The sequence below is a fragment of the Chenopodium quinoa genome, unplaced genomic scaffold (genome assembly GCF_001683475.1).
Source record: "Chenopodium quinoa cultivar QQ74 unplaced genomic scaffold, ASM168347v1, whole genome shotgun sequence".
Lineage (NCBI taxonomy): Eukaryota > Viridiplantae > Streptophyta > Magnoliopsida > Caryophyllales > Amaranthaceae > Chenopodium > Chenopodium quinoa.
Window position 1 is genome coordinate 275,372 of NW_018742914.1, and position 20,389 is coordinate 295,760.

The following is a 20,389-nucleotide window of genomic DNA, read 5'->3' on the forward strand; positions in this document are numbered from 1 at the left end:
CGGTTTCGGGCCGGTGAATTTTGGCTAAGGTAGGCGGCGACGTCATGGAGGGGGACTTGGGATGCCGACGAATAGGCTTTGGGGTGGTTTCCTAATGTTTGCCTAAGGTGGAAAATCGGAGAGGGGTTTTTACAGTTGAAGAGAAGGGAAGGGGTATGGTGGTTCTGGGCGGGTTCTGGCGCATGGTTTAGAGGATGGCGGTGCCGGTGCGATGAAGAGGAGGACTAGGCGTCGGCGGTGGGGAAGATGGCTGGGTGGCGGTTGTGGGGATGTGGTTGGGCTAAGGTGGCTCGCTGGTGGCAGGTGAAGTTTTGTTTTTTTTTTTATTCAAAATTTTATAAAGTTTTTTTAATAATTAATTAATTAATCTAAACAATAACCAATAACATGCTTTCACGTGGAAAAATGGAATTAATAGTTGTTAGCTAGTCATCAACGACATGTCATGATATTTTTTTAAAAACTCAAGTGTATATGGTGAATTTGAAAAATTTCATTTTTTATGTGGTCAGTAAAAAATAACTCAAGGGCATTTGGTGAAAAATTCGTAAATTTTAGAATAATTATTTAATTAGTTATCAAAAAAAAAAAAAACCCACCCACCATGTAGGCATGTAGGGGCCAAGGAATTCGGTTCATGATTCTTGAATTTTTTTCGGAGTTGTTGAACAAGAGAAGAATTCATCATTCAAGTGCATTTGTTTGAGAGTTTGAGACTAGAAGGCATTTTAGAAAAATATAAATTGTAATAAATTGATTTTTTTAAAGTGTATAGAAATTAAATTGAATTTGAAGAGAATGAACAAAATTGTCTCATTATGGGTTCAATTTGGTTCACGATTATCGAATTTCATACAACGTATAAGTTTCTGATAAAAGGTTTCGATGTAATTGCTGAGTTTAGGCGACCTTGGGAGCGGAATGCTGGGGTGGCAATGTGTAACTGGAGATGGTGGTGTTTAAGTTACCATTGAAGGTTGAGTTTTTTTGGTGGTTTGCAAGAATGGGGAGGAGGAAAAGACGCCCGACGGGGGGATGAGATATAGGCACTTGAGTGGGTGGTGGCTGAGTGCTGGTGGGGGATCGGTGGGGGAGGGGGAGATAGAGGGGGTGGCCGACAGACTGCCGGAGGCTGGGTTTGAGTTTGTTTGTTTATTTATTTATATATGATTAATTTTAATTTCATTATTTTACTTAATTTTTGACATTAAACCAATTTTTATTTTACCTATTCATCAGGTTTTCGGTCACTTGGGACTGCTAGAAGAAAATTGAAGTTAAAGTTCAGGTTATTAAAAAATAATCAAAAGTAGGGATTTTTTTCGGTGAATGAGGAAAATTTCGGATTATTGTGGGCAATTTTTCCAATTAAAAATCCTTTTAAATATTGGGTTTTGATTTTGGGGATTTCGATTTTGGGGTTTTAGGGTGGTGGTTTAAGGGGGGAAAGAGGGAGGAGATGGGCAAAACCCCTTCGCTAGTAGCCCATACCTCTTCCCATTTCGCAGCTGTAATACCCCGTATTTTCACACGTATTTTCCTAATTAATTAATTAGGAATTATTTTATAAAAAGGGTATTTTAGTAAATTTATTATTTGGAGCCAAAATAATATTTGAATTTTGGCGCCAAAAGTATTTTGAAATCTAATTATTATTTTGGATAAGATTTATTATCCATTTATCTTATTTTAAAAACTGGATTATTTACATATTTCGGATATTTTAATTAAAGAAAAATAATATTTTATAAATTAATTATTATGGCCGAAAATTTCCAATAAAGAGCTAAGGAATTTCGGATTTTCCATGTATGGAAAATCTGATTTTTCTTGATTATTTATTGGTAAATATTTGGTATTTAATTAATTAATTATTTAATTATTTATTCTATATTATTATACAATTATTTTTATTCCTTAATCCGAGCAAAATCTTCCTAAATACTAGTAAGGGAATCTCCTATTTTCCTTAATTCTAATTCTCCATCTTTTTAGTATCCAATCATCATATTCTCTTGCCTTTTGTTAATCTTGATTATTCCCCAAGTAATTCTAATTTCCTTATTATTTTTCATGACATACATACATTCCATATTCAAGTATACACAATCACCTTAATATCCAAACTTTCCTTAATTCTTTACTCACTTCTCCAAGTAATCTCTTAAACCCTAATTACCATAATTCTTCCTATATTTTCCTACCATAATTCATGCTCATACTAGCCTATAAATACCTCTTCATACCTCTCACATTCTTCACACCAATTCTCTTCTTTTCTTCTCCTTAATTTTACACAAATCATCCCGTTTATCTTTGAAGCCAATTTTCGGGCACTTCTGTTCAGTTTTTGGGGTATTGGCGTTTCACAGAATATTGTTCCTCTCAAAAAATCCTTGAGGTTAGGCTCAAGAATCACCCAATTCAGAGTTATATCAAAGGAGTTATAGCCTCTGCAAGTTTTGCCTATTCTTTCCAACGCAAATCCAATACTTCTCTCTTTCTTGTTTACTTATCTTTTCTTCTTCTCTTCTCTTATTCAAGTATTAGTATTGTTATTATGGGGGATTTATAAAAATTATTATGAGTAGTTTTAATTATATAAAATCATTTTTTTTAATGATGTTTATGAGAAATTAATTTAAAAGGTTCATGTACATATAGTTGGAGGTTTTTAATTATTTGTTAACCTTATATTGATTAAGGTTATATTTATTTGTAGGGTGTGTTCGATCAAGATTCTTGAGGTTCTTTTGGTGTGTTTTGCTATGAGATTCTTTTGGTGTGTTTGCTAAGCAAGGATCAAGGTACGTTTAGGTGGCTAGATACCTTCAAAAGTGATTGGTTTGAATATCATGTTTTTACATGACTTGATTGGTGATTGAATTGAATTATGATTTATGAAATAAAGTATGTTTGGAGGTATTGATTTTAATATTAGTTTTAATAAAAGTTTTTTTAACGATTGATTTTTAAATCATGTTTTGAATGGTTTGATCGAATTACTTATCATGTTTAAAGGAATTGATTTGAAAAGTTTATTGAATTAAATAGAAGGTTTTTCAAGGAAGAGTTATTGATTTTGAAAAGTATTAATATGAGATTTTATTCGTTCTCAAGTATTTATTTAACAGGTTTTGATTTTGAAAGTTTGTGGAAGGAGTTTAAATTATATTGGAATTACTAAAAGGATTTATTGAACCATTGAATTATTATTATTAATGCTTTATAAGCATGTTGGTAATCCCACTATGCGGATTTGGTTTATTGATAAGACTATGGACGTTGTATGACTTAGTCTTTCCTCAAGAATAGCCTTGTAATATAAGGAGACTAGCTTGGGGGTGTGCACACTTGGGTGAGGAATTGAATTTAAAGAAATTGGTTCAAAAAGGAATTGGATTTTTAAAGGAATCGGTTTATCAATTATTTTGAATGTTGAATCATTGGAATTGGTTTTGAATCATGAGTTTTGGAATTATTGGATAATTTATTGGAATTGGTTTTAAAAGCATGTTTGCAAATAAATTGAGTTTACATTATCTTGCACTTATCGTACTTAGCATAATTTGCTAATCCGTATTTCTTATTTGTTTTGGTTCGCCCTGTTTACCGTAATGGTAAGCAGTGTTGACTATTTTCAGGTGGAGTCATGAATGAGCATATGGGAGTCCTGGGATTTGCTTCACCTAGTTTAGGAATGTTGGTCTTGTCTTTATTTAGAATATTCATGACAATGTTACTATTTTTATAATTATTAATAAAGAGGAATATTGAAGTTTCCGCTGCAAAGTTTTGTTATTAAGTTAAGTATTTTGAGTAGCCTTGCGTAATCACGCGGCAGTAACACGCCCAAGTCTATCTCTACGGTATAATTATATGTATTATACTGGTAATTCCGTAGAGGGAGATTTGGGGGTGTTACAGCACCCGCCCACCTTAGTCGTAAACCACCACCCCTAAAATTAAAAACCCCTAAAATCGAAATCTGGGGTTTCGATTTTGGGGGTTCACGGTTTTGGGGTTGTGGTTCATGGCTAAGGTGGGCATCCACCCTCGACTGTATTCACCACCTTAAATCGACCCATCCTCTTCCCCCACACCTCAAACCCTATTTCCCCACCACAAAAGGACCATTTAGGGTTTCGTTAATGGTGGTTTCGAATAAAAAGTTAGGTTCGTGCCATGGAGAGAGAAAGAACGAGGTTCGAAAGTCAAGGATTATTGGTGGGGATTATAAACTTAATAAAATCAAGATCTGAAAAGGTGATAATTGATAAAATTTCAAAATATTGAAAATTGTAGAAAAAATTTGATCATTAAACATTGAAATAGAAAAAAAAAAATTATATAGATTTTTATTGAAAACCTACACAAATTGTGAAAGAAAAATTTGTTTAAAAAAATAGAATTCAAAAACAACAAAAAATTAAAAATGAATTTGAAAAAAAATACCGAAATGTAAATAATGTGTAGATCGAAAAAAAAAAACCTTTGAATGCTCCTCTAAATTCAATAACATCATACTTATTACATTTCTCTATGGTGAATTACAAAAATTCTTATTATCTTTTTTTTTTTTTTTTGAAACCATTCTTATTATCTTTGATAAACCTAAGTTTTTTATTACCAAAGATAATACTTATTTTAATTTAAATTCATTATTAACCATAGTTAGTTTTAATATTATTTTAAATAATTAAATTATTTTTATAAAAAAAAAAAACCCCAACCCCACCCACCAATGCCCCAGCCAACCCCAACCCCCCCTTCTCCAGCGCCACCTCACTTCATTGCCGACTTGCCGGGACCCAAACCCCTTAACGCCGGCAACCATCCCACACCTCTCCACTTCCTCGAAAACCCTAAACCACTTCTATCCCCACCCTCGAAGATCGCCAGCCGCTCATCCCCCACCCCCGAAAACCACTAGCCGCTCACCTCCCACCCCCTAAAACCACCAACCTCTTATCCCTCACCTCTGAAAACCGCCAGCCACTCATACCCCACCCACGAAATTCATCATCCTCTCATCCCCCATCCCTGAAATCCGCAACCACACCTGTAACTCCTCTCCCGTTGGACTCCCCTTCCCCGATTCCCCAATTCCCGATTTCCACCCTTAACCCTAACCCTAAAAAAATCCCCAATTTTTCTCTTCCTAATATCAATTGTTTGTTTGGTCGACGGAAAAGAAATCACTCATCAAATCTCAACGAAGAGTGATAAGGACGAATTGGAAGCGAATTGATCGAAAAAGACGTCGACGATTGATGGTGAAGATCAAAATTGAGGATGGGGAAGGTGTTTGGTTGATTGATGTTGTTGCATAGTAGCGAATTTGGCTGTTGTCGATTCATGGTCGGGAGGGGAGGCCGGCATGCTGGCGAAAGAGGGGTCGGCGTCGGCGTGGGTGGGGGCGAAGAGTGGTGGCGGATTAGTTGGGGAAGGGGTGACTTTTTTTTATAAAAAAATAATTTTTTTTAAGTAAATAATAATAACAAAATAAATAAATAAACTAATTATAGTTAAATATTTAATTACAGTTTATCATTAATGTCATGGTTAGCTTAATATAAAATTTTAGGTTTATCAAAGATAATAAGAATTTTTGTAATTCACCACTGAGGAAAGTTAAAAGTATGTTGTTACCAAAGAGAATTTCCATAATAATTTTAATTAGTTGATATAAATTATAGACTTCGGGTGAAAGAGAGGACGGGTAAAATCAGTGAAAGAGAGGGAAGGTAAAATATTATCAATTTCTTTGTAAATGGAAATTTATATAATGAAATGTAGTGAAACCCAAAAGATACATATGAAAAAAAAAACTAAAAAAGAGAGAGAAGAGGACATGTGCCCTTTAAACTTCTTGTTTTAAAATAGAAGTATAGATAAATACTCCTTCCGTGTTTTAATAAGTGTTACACTTACCAAAACTGGCCGTGTTTTAATAAGTGTTACACTTCCCTTTTTTTTTTTTTTTTTTGGTAAAAAGCTACATTAATATATTTATCTATCTCCTCTCATGGTCCCCACCCAACCCAGTACTACTTTTTTTTTATTACTTCCTCTATTCTTTTAATATTTCATCACTTGCCTTTTACGAAAGTTTCACAAATATTGCACCATTTCCATTTTAAGACAAAAATTGTATCTGTTCACATTGCAAATATCCAACATACCCTTACTTTTTCACCCTTATTATTTAGTTTAAGTTTACATTACATGGACACTTTTTTATTTTTACCTTTCTCTCTCTTTCTTTTCCAACTAGGGGTGTTCATAAATTGTTCCGGACCAAAAAAATGGACCGGATCGGACCAGACCGAACTAATCGGTCTGGTCTTCGGGTCTTGAAATTATTTTTTTTGGTCTTCGGTCCGGTCCGATCCAAAACCCTATAAAAACCGGTCTATCCGGACCGATTTTTTTTTATTAAAAATATGTGTGAAACCTTAAATAATGGTGAAAATTATCATTAATAAGGTTAGAAAACTTTAATTTTATAAGTTTTTTGTACTAAACATACAAAAAAAAACATAAAATGACATTAAAATATAGGAACGATTTCCCTAGAAATTGTTTAAATCAAAATTATTTGAGTTAAGCACACAATTAGGTACTCAATTCTTTAAAATTTCACCTTTTAGGTACTCAATTCTTTTTACTTTGCTTTTGGGTACTGAGTTAAGAATTCAAGCCAAAAAAATTAAATCAACCAAAGAATTGAGTACCTTAAGTTAAAGAATTTAGTACCCTTAGTTAAGTACGTGGGCCCCACCCGATTAAAAAATTAATATTTATAAAAAATATATATATATATTTATAATAGTTTCATGTACCCTACTAACAATATATTGACATGAACACCTACATTGTAGGCCACCTTCTTTACTCAATTGGGAAGTTTGCCGACTACTCAAAATGTAAGCTAAGGGACCGATGGAGTTTACAATGGAGGTACACAAGAACACAACAAATTGTTTCATTTATCCAATCAATAGCATTGTGCCACGAGGATTTGAGGAAATTCATTTTTTTTTATTTATTTTTTTATTTTTTATGTTAAAACCTTAAAAAAAAAAAAAACCTTAAATCATAGTAGTATTAATTAGATACTGTAGTATATAAGTCCTAATATTAGGTGAATTTATAGATAGGTGTGTTATTCTAATACAAAATAAATGGTACAAAATACTGTATTTTTACTAACTAGTCTTATGGTCCTTGCAATGCACGGAATGTTTTTACAATATAGATTTTATTTTGTAATATGTTTTAATTGAAAAAAAAATAGTTTATAGAAGAGAAGAAAGGTGAAAATTAAATGCAGTTGTAGAAGATATTAAGTTGGGGGGAAAGTGAATCAAATAACATTCACATGTATTGAATTAAAGCTAGTGGGGTTTAATTATGATAAAGAGGATTAATGAATGAATTAATGAAAAGGTGAGGTGGCATGTGCCATTGGTGAAAAACTAAGTTTACATATGGCATGATGGAAATGATGGTTTGTGTTTTTAAATACTAAAGTATAGAGTATAGATATAGATTAGCTATTACAAGCTGTCCTTTTTATTTAAAAATGATTAATTAGTTGGATAGTGTAAATTTAAAGCAATTATTGTCCAAAACATGCATTTCCAATAATTTCTTACTAGTCTTGTAATCTGTGCACGCGATGCCGCCGAGGCGTGCGTGCACTGGTTTTTCGTGATTTAATTTTGACCTATGACTTTAAAATAAAAAAAAAAAAAACATTAATTAAGGGCTTGTTCACATTTATTTAATAAATATTAATCATTAATTAGTCTAATTTAATACATTTTTTTTATAAATATTAATTTTTTAATCGGGTGGGGCCCACATACTTAACCAAGAGTACTAAATTCTTTAACCCAAGGTACTCAATTCTTTGGCTGATTTAATTTTTTTGGCTTGAATTCTTAACTCGGTACCCAAAAGCAAAGTAAAAAGAATTGAGTATGTAACACCCCAATTTTCTAGTAAGTATAAACTTTAAATTTATGATTTTTTTCAAATATATATATTAATAATTTTTTTCTATTTTCGGATTTAAAAAAAAAAAAAACTGATTTTGGATAACATACAGAGATTGGTTTGAAAGCTGATAAAAACGAATTTTGAAAATCTGTTTACTGAGTTTATGTAACAAACTCAAGATAAGGGTCAACTCAATTATATAAACCCCTCCCCTTAACCTCAAATTTCAATAACGTACTTTCAATCTTTTCTCAGGTAAACTATCTCTTTAAAAAAAAAAAATCGAAGCCGAATTTGCCGAGTTCGGAAGTCACCTGCAACTCGTCACTTTCCATCTTGTTTTAGTTTTAATATTTGGTCTGTTGGATTTTTTTAGTTGATTGATTTTTTTTATAAAAAAATAATAAACTTTGGATTCATTTAGTGTATTTTAGATTACTCTGTATTGATTTAGTGGATTTGGGGTTTGGATGTCGGTGATGGTGATGACGATAATCATGGTGATGGTGATGATATAATAAGTTCTTTAACTCTAGAATTAGTTGTTTATATTTTATTTTATTTTTAGGGCGACTAGATTACGGGTTATGATAAATTAATCACACGCTCAATTTTTTTGTATAGTCGTATAATTATCTAACTTAGAATCGTTTATTTGTAGACGGAGGCTACTAGGTGACCGTTCCGGAGGTTAATTACCTTGAGTTTTACGCACGATCAAGGTAATTTTCAATGTCCATCATCTTTAGAATCCCGTTAGGAAATTGTTTTGAAATATTATGTGTCAAATACGTGCTTATGTAATCATATGTGATGAGTGTGCTATCGTATGATATTATGGAATCATATATTATATATGAGTTTTCTATTTTGTGTACTAGTATATGTGATTTCGAAAACTATGATTATTTGTTATCGTATAAGTTTTATAAAAAATATAATATTGGGTATTGGATGATTGATTATACATGATTGATGGTCTATATGTCATGTAGGATGACTATGGTCTAATAATACTGAAATTGAAGTATTGATACTTGAAATTAAATTGATTTGTGCAATACTTGTGTACAGTGTAATTGGATGATATAATCTAATAAGATGTACAGTGAAATTTAATTTAAGAAGGGAAATGAAACCCGAAAGGGTGAAGAACAGGTTGCCCACTAGTAGTTATGGTTGCTGCTAGTTGGTTTAAATTATTGTATATTGCTGTTATTCTTCCTCCTAATCACTGGGTATTAGTGAGGGGTGTGCACACTAGGGACATTCTGTTTTATTTTATGGCCAATTGGGGTTACGCGCGACCCTTTGTAAAGTAGGTGGTGACAGGGACTAGTCCCGGCTTACTGGCGTTCTCTTTCCCTTTCTTAAATAAAGTAATAATATGTTATGTGACTATTTGAACTTGGTTGAGTGTTAAAATATTTATAAGACTATATTATGTATAAACTGTTTTAAACTAAAATTTATTTATTTTACGGGATGGAGTTGGAATTACTGAGTTTATCTGATTTTTAGGAGTCTTCTCTCTTTTCTTATTTCTGATTTATTTTGCAGGTTGGTAGAAAGGGTACTCGGTTACGTGTGAGGAGACGTTAGAATAATCACGTAGCTAAGACAATTTAGTTTATCCCCGAATTTAATTTTTTCTCGTAGTTATTGGCTTCAAATAATTGCAGTTTGATGTAATGACTATTTTATTTGCCACAACTTAGACCACTTAGTTATTTTAAACATTATGTTATTTTTGCTTTGCATTTATTTTCTACGGAAAATAAGTGTAGCAGTAACACTTCCAGAGTTCGATGGTTGGGTTTTTGAAAGTTAAAGGTTACTCTTATTGTTTTTAAAGACTCGAATTTTGGGGGTGTTACAGAGTACCTAAAAGATGAAATTTTAAAGAATTGAGTACCTAATTGTGTGCTTAACTCAAATTAATTCCTACTTTGCGTCGTTTCAAAAACTTATTCCCTACATAGTGTCCACGTAGGATCGGGTATTAGCTTTGGTTTTTTTTTTTTTATTATTATTATTTTTTAAAATAAGTGTAAACCGCAATTAGTAAACACTTTACCACGTCTCCCCTGTCTTCCCATTTTCTCTCTTCTTGGTTCTCACTGAGATTCAACAAATCAATATTCAACAATGGTGGAGAGTGTGCACTTGAACTGTGCAGCCGCAAAACGTAACACAATTGATGTCTCGCAAATTCCATTATTGTCGTTGGTATTAAAACAACAACCACGCTATTTTCAAGCTACTGCCTCAACCTCTTTATTCACTCTTGTTTTTTTTTATCATATCAAACCTTTTTTTTTCTTCTTAGATCTTCTGTCCCTTCTTTCTCTCTAAAACACCAGCTTCTAATTGTAATTTTGTTTTGATTTTTTTGAGTAATTTCATACAATTATGAGTTCTGGGTAATTTTGTTTTGATATAATCTCCCTATTTTCTGGATAATTCATACAATTATGAACTACCATATAATTTTTTTTTTTAATTCCTGTTTTAATTTCATGGGAATACCTCAGCATTCTAATTTGCAACCGAACCCAGAAAAACCCATCTTCAAAAAACCTTGAAGAAAGAACCGCCAATAGCAATATTGGTTCTAAAATAAAACCGCTACTAACAATTGCGGTTATATATGTAAAATCGTTATCACTAATTGCGGTTTTACACTTGGAAAAAAAAAAAGGAAAAAAAATAAAATAAAATAAAAGCTAATATCTGATCCTACGTGGATAATATGTAGGGAATAAGTTTTTAAAACGACGCAAAGGGGGAATTAATTTTGATTTAAACATTTTTTATGGAAATCATTCTAAAATATAGTTTTTCCTTTACTTTTTACGTGTATTTCATAACTTTATTAAAAATTTAGTATTTTTATAAAAAAAATTATTAAATCGGTCTAAAGCGGTCTGGTCTGGTTTCCCATTGAAGCGCACTCCTCGTTCTCCACTGAGGCGCCTTCTGATATTTTAATCCTCCATTGAAGCAACTTTTGAGGTAAGTTTTTATTCCTTTTTGTGTAATCATCGTATCAATTTCACAATCTAGGGTTTAATCTAATATCAATTTCGTAATCTAGGGTTCGAACTTTTGAACTATTGGTTTTAATTACTGACGAGATACTTAAATTATTGATAATTGAATCAAATATGCCTTGTCTCCCTATAAAATTATGAGATTTTTCGAGCCTGAATTAAATTTCGTACTGTGATTTCCTGAATTTGAACTTTGAAACTTTGAACCAGGTTGTTTCGTCCCCAGTTTCTATTTCAAGTTATCGCTTTCATATTATAATCCACTTTTTGTTTGATTTTGATTTTGTTTTTTAAACCGTTTTGCATGATTCATCCTATTTTGTTTTTATCGCTTTCATATTATAATCCGCTTTTTATTGATTGTTAAATTTCTTACAAGCTCTGGATATTTGTTTTCTAAGCGGTTTTGCATGATTCATCCTATTTGATCAGGGTTTTAATAGTATCGTCTATTTATCTATCATGGGTGCAGGTGTATGGTCAGTATGGATAGGAGCTTGAAACCATGTACCAGTAATTATGCTACTGTATGTGATGTTCAAAATCACAACTTTACTCAAATGTTGGTAGATAGGCTCTCCAGTTTGCCTGATGAATTATTAATTCGGATCCTCTCTTTGCTTCCTACCAAGGATGCTGCTGCTACTTGTGCCTTGTCTACGAAATTGAGGCGTGTTTTCCCTTTGATTACAAGTCTTGATTTTGATGGTTCACCTATCTGTCTTTGTTTGAAACATCCCTATGCAATTGAGCGTTTCCCCACTTTTGTGAGCTTTGTTGATACCGTACTCCAAACACATGAATCGCAGCATCTTACCAAGTTTAAGCTTAAACTTACCAGCAAGGACTTTGGTAAAGTGTACTTTTTTGGTTGCGATAGTTGCTATGGGTGTAGTCAAGGTTGCCTCCCTGACTTGAGATCTCCGCGATTGAATGTGTGGATCTCTTATCCATTGTCTTTTTGTGGCCTTAGGGAACTTGACCTCTCTATACTGGTGGGAGAGTCAGGTAATTTTCAGCTGCCCCCAGCTATTTTCACCTGTGAAACGTTGGAGGTGTTGAAACTTGAGGTCAACATTGGTTTTGATCAAATTTACGCCATGCCCTCTTATTGTCTTCCAAAATTGAAACAGCTCGTCTTGTTTGCATCTCTCATTTCTGAGGATGACTTTTTGCCAAGGCTAGTATCAAGTTGCCCTCTACTTGAAGATCTTACATTCCAACCCTTTACAAGGCATGTGAACATCACGGCGACTTCCCTTCGAAGATTGACTTTAAGGATGCCTAAAGGTCCTGATTTTTTCCGAGATAACAGCGACTGTGTGCTGATCAATACTCCCAATCTGGAGTACATTGAATACTCTGATAATTTAGCAAGTTGTTACTCAATCCCTGTAATGCATGGTCTTGTTAAAGCATCTCTGACAGTATGTATGGCCTTAAAATTTGGAAGATCATTTCAGCAAATAATTAATCTCATTAGACCCTTTTCTTATTCTCAACACTTATCATTGTTTGGCATTTTTATGTGGGTAATGTCTCAATCTCTAATTTCTCTCTTTTAAGCTGAATAATCCTTTTTCTCCTTTCATAGTTGATTTTGAAATTTACCAATTGTAATAATTGTTTAACTTGTGGTTGTAGGAGTTTGACTTCATCGACGAGGAAGTCTTAAAGGATAAACTCCCCGTGTTTCCTAATCTGAAACATCTAGAGTTGGGTGGTGCTACTGAAGATAGCTGCTGGGATAATCTGTTGTTGCCTTTTCTCAACTGTTCACCTGTCTTAGAAACACTTGAATTTGCACAGGTTGGTGTGGTTTTAGTAATCATATGAGCAATGTTGTTCAACTTCTAAGAGAGTTTTCTTAATTTGCACAGGGACTCGCTGGATATCATGGCGGCACTTTGTGTGAGTACAGGAAAAAGGCGCTGGAGCAGGAACGAGAATTTTTTACCCGTACAGATCATGAAACTCCTGTATGTTGCAGGAATCGTCTCAAAAGAATAGTGATAAGGGAATACCATGGATTTGTTCAGGAGATATTAATAACCCAGTTTCTCCTTAGACATGCGTTAGTTTTGGAGGAACTGGTCATATGCTTAGCCCGAACTCCAAATTTTAATCCATGTCAGATGTTAATCGAGGTTATATTGAAGAATTTACCAAAAGCCTCAGTCACCTGTTCGATTCAAGTATTATGATCAGCATGGTCCATGTTAACTCCTTTTCATTCTTACCTACAAGTTAATCTTAGTTTGGTTGTATTTTTATTTAATATCTATTGTTAAATGCTTTACTTATGTGAAGCCGGGGTAATTCTTACCCTTGAACTGTGCTAGGATTGAGCCCAACATATATCGTCTATGTTTGATAAATTATAGTCTTTGTTAAAAATAATAGTTTATGATTGGCTTTTAGTAATCATTCGCATTCAAAGTTCCGAAGGAGTAATTTGCAAATGAAAGCAATTATATAAAAGAATTTGTTGGAAGTGTCTCTTTTGATGTTGAAATACGAAATTTCTTACTCTTTTTACCTGCTACGGAGTAGCTAGCAAGCTCAACAATGGAAATTGTGCATTACATATGTTAATATGTATGTAAATATGGAATAAACAAGGCAACAACTTGGAGGATAACACCATTTATGTAATGATTAGAAGAAAATGATAAGGTTAGGTTACAATATGAGGCATAATGGTGCTTAAACCAACCTTTTACTCTTTTCTCATCTTTGAACTCTTTTCACCCACTTTTGGTTTTGGCATACATTCATGAATTTTGCCAAATTGTTTCTCATCTAATTTTTTTGCATTAGTACCCTCCATTTATGTAATGATTAGAAGAAATGATAAGGTTAGGTTACAATATGAGGCATAATGGTGCTTAAACCAACCTTTTACTCTTTTCTCATCTTTGAACTCTTTTCACCCACTTTTAGTTTTGGCATACATTCATGAATTTTGCCAAATTGTTTCTCTTCTAATTTTTTTGCATTAGTACCCTACGTTGTGAGAGGACTTCTTAGTGTTCTTTTTACCTTGAATATATATATATATATATATATATATATATATATATATATATATATATATATTTTGGCATGGATGACAGTTTAACATTAAAATACGTAGTAATTTTGTTTCTTCATGTTCAAAAATAATTATTTTATGGAGCTTTCAAATTGCTCAAGGGTGGGGATTATTTTAGTGAAGAAAAAACCTCCATGCTATGCCTATTCAAAGCTGTATCCCGTGTGTGAGGGTCTGATTCAGAGATTTGGCTTCAGTAGAGTTTGTTCTTAACATCACAAATTCACAATTGTCATTTATATTCACCTTCCCTGGGTTCATGGCAAGCCACCTGTTTGGAGTAGCCAAGCTACCATCACAGATGTTAGAGTAGCCTCCCTCCGCAAAAATAATGCCGAGTGGGATATTGATGCCTGCAAACTTTGTTTTGATGAGGAGACGAAAGTCGAGAATGGAACATAAGGCGGGTTCTGGTATCATGGCTGCTAAAGATGATGAACTTGCAGCTGATTCCGAGTCAGAACAAAGCTGCCCCCCAGGCTTTAAATCAAGGCAGGTCAGCAGGGAAGCACACCAACAGAGTAAGTGTTACATTTAAACTGCAGGAAGTGGTGTTTGCAGGCCAACTATTCTGAAGATCAGGCAAGTAAGAAGCAAAAACAAAAATCAAAGATGGTGGTGGATACTTAGAACAATGCAGATGCCATTAAAGAGGGAGAGGGGTCCTTGCAACCAGCAGATAGTTTCATGCATGCTGGCAACGATCTTCAAGGGAGTCAAAGAAGCAGTGAAGCTGCATTTGTGGCATTTACAAATTTTTATCCCTGACAGAAGACTTCTAAAATGGTTGCAGGGAGATTTTACAGGACTCAACATGCAAGAATGCATCTTTGAAACATTGCAGATTTACTGTTAAAACTTTCATTGTGTATTTGTATTGTTACTGGGGATTATCTCTCCCTTTTTCAGTTGTCAAAAAAAAAAAAAAAAAAAAAATTGTCATTTATACTACATTGGGATGCTTGTAAATTTAAAACACTAGAGTGTACTCGTGCACGGGATATATATTTTATAGAAAGATATTACAAAGATCTTATAACAAAAATATATTTTAAATACGTTAAGTTGTTTGTGATATAGTAACTTGCTTTTTATGTGGCTGAATACACCGTGTAGCTAGCTATTATGGTTGTTTGTAATATAGTAACTTGCTCTTTTATGTGGCTGAATACACCGTGTAGCTAGCTATTATGGAAGTTATTTTGTCAATATTATAGGGATTATTCAGTCAATATTTTAAGGGTTACTCGTTCTGCGTTATAGTTGTTATCCCGCCACTGTTATAAGGGTTGTGCGTTTTGTGTTCTAGGGGGTTACTCTGTCTATATTATAATGGGTTATTCCAGTGCCACTGCTGGCTTGTCGGAAAAAGAAAAAGAAAAAAAACGTGTTGTCGCACAAAAATCATTATATATATATATTTTTTTTTCCGATGATTATTGAATTAATAGTAAGGTAATTAGCTAATTTAAAATAATATAAATAAACAATTAGAAGAATTTTTAAAAAGGAAAATAGTGGAACTTATAGTGGCGATATTATTTTAAAAAAAAAGTGCAAGCAATTTTGGAAAAAAAAATGTGCAATTATTGTAATATTGGTGTTTCTATAAAAAAAAAATTGGACAACGTAGGTAGTTTTTTGGGGTATTGTGTGTTATTAGGAAAAATAATAGTGGAAATTTTTTTTGGAGGGTTTTTATTTTTTTTTAAAAAGACAGGTGGAAGTCATTTATAGGGCAAAAAAAAGAGGAAAAGAAAAAAAGGGGGGGGGGAGTGAATGAGAATTTAGAGATTGGGTTTTGGAGTGTTGTGGTTAAAAGTTGAAAAAACCGCTCTACAATTATAAGGCAAAAAAAAAAAAAAAAAAAAAAAGGGGGGGGGAGTGAATGAGAATTTAGAGATTGGGTTTTGGAGTGTTGTGGTTAAAAGTTGGAAAAACCACTCTACAATTATAATATAGATAGATGTCATAAATATAAATATAACTTGATGGTGGTTAGATTTCCAAACCTATACTTCCTTCGTTTTTTTCATATTGCAATGTTGGGAAAAATACTCTTATGCCTTACAAACATCTTTTAAACAGGAGCTAAGTTAGAATGGAGTGAGGGACATAGAAAAGACAAATTACACAAAGTTCACTGCAGAATGAAAATTTAGTCAGTTGTTTAATTGCACTCGAAAAACCTAATGAAATGCATTCACAAATTTATCACTAGATACTGAAACTCTTTACATTCGAAAAAAGTCTTATCATCAAACCATCATTAAATCTATGAACAAACACTCAAGGAACTCGAAATTCTGAACTAAGAAAAAAACTGGGGTATTTATTTGTACCTTTAACTATTGTTTTCTTCTGACATTACAAAAAATCTACTAACTAAAAACGCTGCACACTAAACTTCCATTCCCCTTTCACTGGATCATAGGAGACAAACTCGGCACCTTGTTTTTCAGCTGCCTGCTTCAACTTCTCAATGTATTTCTCAACCATTTTCTCACAAGTATGGTGTTTTCCAATCTTGTCAACACATTTAACATTCAGAAGAGTAACTTCAGCTGCCTTGTTAAGGCCTTGTCCAACTGGAGGCTTCTCACTCTCATCATCATACACTATCACCTCTCGATAATTGAAGTGAACTAAGGAGTCAAGATTGAGTCCACGTACATTTGTCTCCCCGTAAAACTTCACCCAACCAAAGCCATCTCGGCCCACTACAAAGTCCTTTACATGGGAGCAAAATCCTGGATTAGATCTTTCAATTGATGCTAACTTCTCAATTTTGGGCTCTGTGTAGTAGTCAGAGCGTTGTAGCTTTGGGAGCAAGAGCTCCAACTCTTTTGCACTGTCATTGGTTTTAGCAAAATCATCTTTATGAGAGATGGGTTCAGAACTGCTGATTTGGGCTTTCTTAGCATTGTCTATACCTGACACATCAGAAGAAATGAAACTAGGATCTCTACGTAAAATAATTCACAGCGCAAGTGACAATTATAGAGACATCAAAACTGTAGAAATCATAAATTGGCATAAATGATACTATAGAACAAGGACACAAATTCATTCAAGTAGCTACACTCAGATGCTTAGTTTCTTATACAACACAAATTTTAGAATAATAATTGGCAATCCCATCATATTCTGAGGCATCAAGAGCATATATGGTGGCCAGAATGGCAGAATGTGATATGATCTGGAAATGGGAACATACTTTATTCAAGGCTAGAAAATGAAACCAAGTCTTAGCTTAGACCGTCTCATACTTTTTTTTAGTTGTGATACATTAACAAATTAACCTCCTTAACAAGTAATGTCACTCTTCCATAGAATTAGAATTGGCACCATCTCATGCACGAGTTTTTATGAATCCAAAACATGAACACAAAGACAAAAGCCAATCAAGTTTCTGGAAGCCTTGTCCACGAGTCCTCCAAAATACTAAAATCATAGATATATTTCCCAACAGAACAAAATCAGGAACCTCACTTATTTTAACAAAACTATGTGCTTTTTGAATATCTTCTTTGTGTTTATTTTACTCAAAATTTCCTCACCTTTGTAATAAGATTTCTTATCATAGGTAGTTTCTCATTTATCATTAATCCATTTTATACTTTGTTGCCTGTATAGTGGAAATGTATGATGCATCAAAACCTATAAAATATGTATATGCACACATAATCTGTAGATCACAACCTGGCATATAATTCTTTAAAGGATTTTATAACAAGATAGAAAAAATTAGGAAAAGCTCCTAAAACAGTCAGGCCAATTTATCAGAGCTTGACTAAAAACACACAAAATGAATGACATACCATCCTCATACTCCACAGTAGCTGCATGATTAGTGCATATGCCTCTTTTTTGGAAGCACTGTCAAAGGTTGGCTCGGTGGATGCAACAATCACTGATCTAGGATTCTCCCTTGGAATTATATAATTATATCCCTTGCTTATATTTAGACCTTCTGCAGCCCGATCAAAGAAGGGCACCTATATTGGACAATGAGTGGAAACAAAGACTTCAACAAAGTAAGGGAAAAGAAAAAGTACAGATACAACAAATTCACAGAATTTCAACATAAATAATACCCTCCTCACCTTTGTACCATCACTGCTAGGATGATATTTCCTGACACTCACTGTCAACGGCTTAAGTGAATGGTGCCTTGATGTAAAATAAGATGGAACTCTGGTTTTTGCAGGTTTACTAGACACCTATTTGGCACAATAACATAGCCCATGAGATTTTTAAAAGAAAATCATGCTAAATAAAAAAAAATGTTTATTTTCAATGTAGCATGTAAAGCGTGTGGAAATACTCACGGGCATGCTAGAGATTCCATGTTGAATAAATGAAGAATGGGCAGAGTGATCCATCACTGGCTGGAATGTTGCAGTCTCAGATCCAAAAGGATCTTTCACAGCTATAATGCTTTTCGTGACCTTGCTTGTTGCTGTGAACCTATAAAGAAATAAGATGATTGCCTCAACATTTTGTGGTTAGTCAACTAATTGATTTTTTTTAAAAAGTGTATACAGCAAAAAGCATGAAATAAAAGTATGATACTACTGAACAAATTTTTACAACAATAAAAATGAAGATAAAAACATCAGCTTACTGTTGAGGAGGATCGGGCTGAGGCGAGCCAACATCGAGTGAAACACCTCCATTATTCCCTAATGGTTACCAGAAAATAGCAAACAAAGTTATAATGCTGTGCCAAAAATAGCAGTTACGAATATATGATAGATGTTGCACGCAGAAACCATTAGTATATCTTCATAATGATCATATGAACTTTTTAAAAATACCTGCTGAGACAAGAGGTGTTGTCCAGGGAGATGATGCTTGCTGATGAGGGAAGACAAAAGGAGGTTAATAGAACAAATTAAGCAAGAAAATATTACCAAAAAAAGAAAAGAATTAAACTATCCAAGAGACAGCAATGAGCATAAAACTATAACATAATCCAAACAAGAAAATCATGTATTGCAATTTCAACCAGATCAGATGAAAAATTCTTGATGAGCAACACACAGAAAGAAGTGATAGGAAGTTCAGAAAAATACTGCGCATTACTTACAATTGTATGGATCACTGAATTTCCATTATTTGGCCATGGTTTTGTCGATCTAATAGCAGAACTACTTGCTACTTGGTCACATCCATTTCCAGCAGATGGTGAGTGGATTGACAGGTGTTTAGGTGTTGTTCTTAAGTAATCAGGCCAAAGTCTTAAATCTTGAGTTGATAACTGAGGATTCTGTAGTAGCTGATTATTAGGATCACCGGCAGTGACTTGATCACATCCAGATCCAGTAATAATGGGCGTTCTGGTGTGAAATGCAGATAGATTTGGTGATGGGATTTGGAAAGTAGGAGTATTCATATTTGTTGAGAACGCTGGAGCACTACAGGATGGAGTAGGGATTCCCAAGGAACTTGTAACTGAAGGAAGAGGGATGCTCAAATGCTGTTTGTCAATCCCTTGTGCCTGGTTACTGACTGAATTCTGCTGGACTGAAAAACATAAAAAAAAAAAAAAAAAAAAAAACAAAATTCAAAATTATTTGATAGCAATATTATCAATAGACTTCTACAGACTACAGCAGCAAGTGATGAAGGTATAAAGAAAACAAAAGATAAAAAAACTTGTAACATATTAAGCATGCATACCTCCTGATGTTAGGCCATAGTTCTCCCATCTCAATTCTTCATGGCTTTTACCAGCGTAACAAGACATGCCTGATATTGAAATTAGTCTACAATGTTTTGAATCATCCTTAATAATGGTTTGCTCATATTATTTACTTCTTCATCCTGTATATTGGCCAAAAAAAAATTGCATTTACTTTACATCACAGAGAAAAAGCTCATAAAATTTACCAGAACAAAGATGTGGCGGACTGGCGGGAAATCAGCAGTATTAGAAGAATGTATACAAAAAAATGATTCTGCATTTAGACAGCTTGTGATTTTGTTTGAATTAGATTATTACTACCCTCAACAGAGTTCAAAAGCTCCGGTGAATTGGGTGGGGCATACTCAAAATAAAGTCCCTAAGGCAGCAGGACCAAGAAATGAAAACACAGAATTGCTACCCTACATTATAGTAGGTAAAGAAAAACATTTAGTTTTAGAGATTTAACTTTATTTCTTATTCATAGTATCCACAGAACAAATTCAGTTAGGCAAAGTAGAATTGTTATCACTACAATCTGTTAGT

At 33.5% G+C, this 20,389-nt stretch overlaps 1 protein-coding gene and 1 pseudogene across 1 annotated transcript; one reads left to right on the top strand and one right to left on the bottom strand.

The window, feature by feature from the left end:
- The first annotated feature begins 10,882 nt into the window (after positions 1–10,882).
- LOC110727809 (F-box/LRR-repeat protein At4g14103-like) lies at positions 10,883–13,484 on the top strand. Its single transcript, XM_021907379.1, has 4 exons — positions 10,883–11,022; positions 11,533–12,592; positions 12,705–12,869; positions 12,941–13,484. The coding sequence occupies exons 2-4, from the start codon at positions 11,537–11,539 to the stop codon at positions 13,262–13,264; spliced, it is 1,545 nt and encodes a 514-aa protein (XP_021763071.1). The 5' UTR covers positions 10,883–11,022; positions 11,533–11,536; the 3' UTR covers positions 13,265–13,484.
- Positions 13,485–16,298: 2,814 nt separating this feature from the next.
- On the bottom strand, positions 16,299–20,301 carry LOC110727810 (annotated as a pseudogene).
- Positions 20,302–20,389: the final 88 nt, after the last annotated feature.

Excerpts from the sequence above, each read along its gene's own strand:
- LOC110727809 (XM_021907379.1), top strand. The coding sequence starts at position 11,537 with ATGGTCAGTATGGATAGGAGCTTGAAACCATGTACCAGTAATTATGCT. Across the intron at positions 12,593-12,704 it reads TGTTTGGCATTTTTATGTGG|GAGTTTGACTTCATCGACGA; the intron begins GTAATGTCTCAA and ends TTGTGGTTGTAG. Across the intron at positions 12,870-12,940 it reads AAACACTTGAATTTGCACAG|GGACTCGCTGGATATCATGG; the intron begins GTTGGTGTGGTT and ends TAATTTGCACAG.